Source organism: Corticium candelabrum, chromosome 22 (genome assembly GCF_963422355.1).
Source record: "Corticium candelabrum chromosome 22, ooCorCand1.1, whole genome shotgun sequence".
In the NCBI taxonomy this organism is placed as follows: domain Eukaryota; kingdom Metazoa; phylum Porifera; class Homoscleromorpha; order Homosclerophorida; family Plakinidae; genus Corticium; species Corticium candelabrum.
The window spans coordinates 4,656,674-4,661,429 of record NC_085106.1 but is presented as its reverse complement, the minus strand read 5'-3'; the positions used below and the strand labels follow the sequence as shown (position 1 = coordinate 4,661,429).

The window sequence follows — 4,756 nt, the reverse complement described above, 5'->3', positions numbered from 1 at the left end:
CCCGTTATTAGCAAATACTTCAATGGAATCCAGGGAGTTTCAAACTTTCTGGCCTTAATTATCTACTAATGACATTAGCATATTGCATCTTTGCAAAGCTGCAGACAAACAGGTATGTAGCTGCAGTTTGAAGACACTAATTAGAAGCTTGTAATTGCTGCATTGACAGACAAACAGTCATACAGCTGGACAGACAGGCAAACAAACAAACAAACAAACAGACTAACAAACATACAAACAGACAAACCTTGCATACTGACAAACAAACAAATTGACACATGCAGACAAACAAACAGACTAAGAAAGAGACAAACAAACAGACTCACCAAACATACACTACAATTAGAACACCTACCTGCAGCTAGTCCATGGAAATTTGGCCAGTCTCTCTGAAAGCGGCTAGTTTGAGCTTATGACTTTGCACAGTGCTTTCTTCACCATCTACCTCACGTACTTACCTGAGTCATCAAAAGTCCGTTGGAAATCATGTTTGACAATTCCTAGTGGCAAACAATCCTGAGCATCAATTACAAAATCTGTTGTCAAGTAAATTGAATCCATGTAGATGGTACAAATGGTGGAAAATAGCGCTTTGAAAGCTAGTTCTTTGGCTTTGCTGTGTCTCACTGACTGTCTTTCCTCTTGATCAGCAGAGGCCAAAGAATCTAAAAATGTTGAATTTCTCTCATCTGATTTGGACATCTTGCAAATTGATAGTAATGTGTTGACCCTAATGCCAACTCTCCTAAACATAACTAGTGCCTCTCAAAAAGTATAAACACAAACATTCACAAACACACACACACACACACACACACACACACACACACACACACACACACACACACATCTAACTTAATTAATTCACACCTTCAATAGTAGTCTACAAATTAGGTTTCTTCCTGCAAAATATCTCTTTTGACACTTCACATTGTGCAACTTGATCACCATGTATGCAGTCCACATGAGAAGATGTTTCTTCTAACCTCGTGACCTGAATCTCGCCACGCTTTCGTCATTCCCGGATGTGCCATCCTCAGCCCCTCAGAATTGAATTTTCGGAAATGACGAAAGCGCGACGAGACTGTTCAAGAGCCTACATCGGCGTAGGAAGATGTTCACGAACGGGGGGGGGGGGGCTGTACCGTCGATGTCATCATGACTAAGCAAAAACTACCTCGCTTGCCAGACCGTAAATGATTTGCAGAAGTCAGTAGCACAGAAAATTTTAAAGGGAGAGTGACATGCAAAAATCGCTACCTATTTTATAACTTAGAAACGTTGCTTTGCCATTCAAATGAATGCATGAATTTTTTAGAATTTTTAGCTAATGTTCTAAGGGCTAAAACGTAGGTTTTTTCGGTGACCATTGACCACGCCTTCCGCCTTCCGATTAGTTTGAGGCGTGTACGTTGTGACATCACAAGTTAAACGGAAGTCGCATAAGGCTTTTCCAGATGGAGGAAGAACACAGTCCAAGTCAATCTAGCATCGACTCTGCCAGCTTAGATTTGAGTTACAGCAGGTCGTCGTTGAATAGCAGTAGTTCCGACACATTTCAGGAGGAAATTATAGCTTCTGGAGGCATTGTAGAGCCTTAACCAGTACGAGCCTGTGGAAAGCGAAAACCGCTCATCTTCTCACAGTACGGCCAATGATGGCACGCAAAACGATGAAAGACTTCAGAATTTAGACTGGTAAGCATGATTGCAGTAGCTTTGTGATCGCTTTCCGCTTGTTTTTGCGAGTGTTTACACTTGACGTCTGTCGTCACGTGGCCGTACACCAGGAAACCAGAGAGTACAGGAATCGTTTGACAAGCTTATCTTTACCTTTAGTAGCCAATCATGATTCACTTATAGCAATATCATGTCTGGTCACGGCAGAAAATGATGTATACCTTTTAGCGTCCTGATATACAGCTGCATGACGTCATACCTTTCACGTGCAACCTCCAGTACAAATAGTTGTGTTGAAATGAAGGTGCAGCTGTGGACAGTGCAAAGTTATGCCTACAGTAGATGAATGTGTGTGCTGTTGCGAGTATGACAACATTGAAAGGAAACTGGAAGAAAGTGTAACATCATGCAAGTGTATCACAGAGCACGAAGGATTTGAACCAGTCTGCCTGAATGTGTGGGTCCTTCAAACAGCGTACTTTCAATATCGGCAGGAGCATGGTCATGATGATGAAGATGAAACTCCACAGGAGTAAGTAGTTTTAGAATTTATTGTTGACTCCAAAACTTAGTACATGCATGCATGTGTAATTCTCTAATTTGTAGGTACATTCGCACAAGTTGTTAGTCAGTAATCAAACTATCCTGTCACTCACCCCTGGAGACAGTTTTCGGCTTTACTTGAACTCTGACATTTACTGTGGATCTGCGTGGAATATCCTGTAGGCATACTGCCTGTACACCAATATCTGCATGAGTTGCACTCTTCTCACTCTCATTGTCTTCACTGTCTTGCCAAGTAGATTCCATTTCTGTTTCTCTTTCCACAGGTGCTTTGGAGTGCTGACAATTTCCTGTAGAAGCTGCAAAGTAAACGCATAAAAATCAGTCTAGACTGCAGCGAAGCCTCGCCGTTGTGTTCACACTTCAAGCCTAAGGCTACTAACCACACTTCTAGCAACACGCCTACTGCAAATCACACGTTGAGGTGCATTCACAATGCAACACTTCTATAAATTGTCAATACGACGTTACACAATAGCTACATACCCTAGCTCTTTGTCTCTTCTCATATGCTCCCCTCTTGCTTGTCAACTCACTCTCACCGCCAGTGGACGTTCGTTTCCGTGTTCGTTCCAAAGACATAGCTGACGATCCAGAGGCGCCTGTTCTCAAATTCGCTCTGACAAAATGCGTTGGAACGACGTCTGGCTTCAGGCGTGCTCGCCTGGCGATGACAAACGATGAGGCCAAAAGATGATCGGTTTCAAAACAGTCCTCTGTAAAGTGGTCGCTGCATAGAACCGAATACCGTGAAGGCCCATTCCATTTGTCTCTAGTCCTCTGTACTGCTTCTGTCCATCGCTTTCGAAGAACTGGGTCTTGTGGGAAAGAAAACAAGCTGACTTGGTCGCTGTGTGAGTTAGAACAGCCAGCCGCAACACATCGCTTCACCATTGTAGACCTGATTTACTTCTGCGCGAGCAGTTTCCGTTCAACTTGTGATGTCACGACGGACACGCCTCAAAATTGCCGGAAGATGAAAGGCGGAGCCAAATAATAGCCAAAAGAACCCTCGTTTTAACCCTTAGAACATTAGCTAAAAATTCTAAAAAAATTCATGCATTCATTTGACTGGCAAATCAACGTTTCTAAGTTGTAAAATAGGTAGCGATTTTTGCATGTCACCCTCCCTTTAATTCCTACCGTGAGCGTGCTGCCCTCAGCCTCCGGTTCCTACGCCGGTGATCTAGGTCCCTCTATAGAACCAGGAGTGCTTTTCTTTAGCTCCTCAACGTAGTCTTTCTGTACCTTCACAACTTAGAATCCGGTTGATCTCACCCAACTTCACAAATTAATTAATAGGCGTGGCCAATTAGTACATGCGTTCGGAAATGCAGCAAAGGAGTCAATAGCAACAGATTCGTGTCGTCAAACAACAAAACAAGGACAGAAGCTGCAGCCATGGACATGTATGATTGATTCATGTCGCACTATACTATAACACAATGCGCCTGCATGTTTAAGTTTCTTATCTAATATCCACACTAACCCCGATTCCACTGAAATACTTCCGGTTAATCCAGTAGAGCTGCACCGGATTAGCTTGTCGAGATAAATTCCTAAAGAAATGCGCCACCGGCAATGATAAAACTGACATCAATACTTACAAAGGTTTTAAGAACTACAGTATAATAATAAGTCCACTATGCTCTAGCAATGCAAGTTCTGACTATATTTATGTTAGTATTCCAAATAAGATTACAGCCTGTGTGTAGATATGCACGATTTACACAAGCATATAACTATACCAACCTTCAATAATCTATCAATAATCTACTCACAAAATGGAGCCAAAAGAGAATCGAGTAAGATAGACAAAGAGGATTGAGTAAGATAGACCTCTGACTTGGAAGCAAGTAAATTGGAACAAATCAAATTCCAAAACTTGATCAGCAAGATTTCTATCCTTCTTTGACATTGTTGTTGACGCTGACTGAAATTGTCTGACCCTAGCTGTAGCATTCAATGGCCCAAAAACACAATAAGACGAAAAAAATTTCACTAATAGCAGAAAAACCGACACCATCATAACAAAATTTCTCTACATATATACTGCATCATAAAGAATGGATACTGGATAACTAACTACATATGCAAATTATTCTCAAATATAAATATTTAAAATCATATTTAGTAAATCTTAATGTTAGCACATGTAAATTATCTAATCTTGTTTAACGGCAAATGTTTTAATACACAAATCAGATTGTCCTTACCACAGGCATGAGAGGGCTGGGCTTATTGAATGGCTGCCATCCATTCCAGTGACTTAAACAATCACAAATCGTTTACATCGCTTTGCAAGACACACTGAGATATAATAACAAACCAATGTATGCAACATTTCTTGGATCTCTAAACGTGATCTTAGAAACCCTCCTGTTCTCACAGTATCACTTGTACAACGGACAGGTCACTCACTGATCTTATAGTCTCGATTCTACCGAAAATCTTCATGCAAATTGTATGAGACAGTCATGAGATCTAAATCTACGAATATAGTCATCAATCAA

General features: G+C 41.2%; 2 protein-coding genes across 4 annotated transcripts in view; both read right to left on the bottom strand.

The window, feature by feature from the left end:
* Positions 1 to 1,069, bottom strand: part of LOC134197364 (uncharacterized) — a 7,514-nt gene extending 6,445 nt beyond the window's left edge. The window contains exons 1-3 of one of the 3 annotated variants that reach the window (XR_009972636.1): positions 987 to 1,069; positions 871 to 924; positions 356 to 665 (exon numbers count right to left, since the gene is read on the bottom strand). The gene's annotated coding sequence lies outside the window, so the exon portion shown is untranslated. Of the gene's footprint in view, positions 1 to 355; positions 746 to 870 lie in introns of all 3 variants that reach the window. The other 2 variants (XR_009972635.1, XR_009972634.1) reach the window with 2 other exon arrangements.
* A 940-nt stretch (positions 1,070 to 2,009) lies between these two features.
* LOC134197584 (THAP domain-containing protein 10-like) lies at positions 2,010 to 3,307 on the bottom strand. The gene is made up of 2 exons (XM_062666930.1): positions 2,730 to 3,307; positions 2,010 to 2,542 (listed from the first exon to the last, which is right to left on the bottom strand). Exons 1-2 carry the CDS (start codon positions 3,135 to 3,137, stop codon positions 2,375 to 2,377), a joined length of 576 nt encoding a protein of 191 aa, XP_062522914.1. The 5' UTR covers positions 3,138 to 3,307; the 3' UTR covers positions 2,010 to 2,374.
* Between the last annotated feature and the right edge of the window lie 1,449 nt (positions 3,308 to 4,756).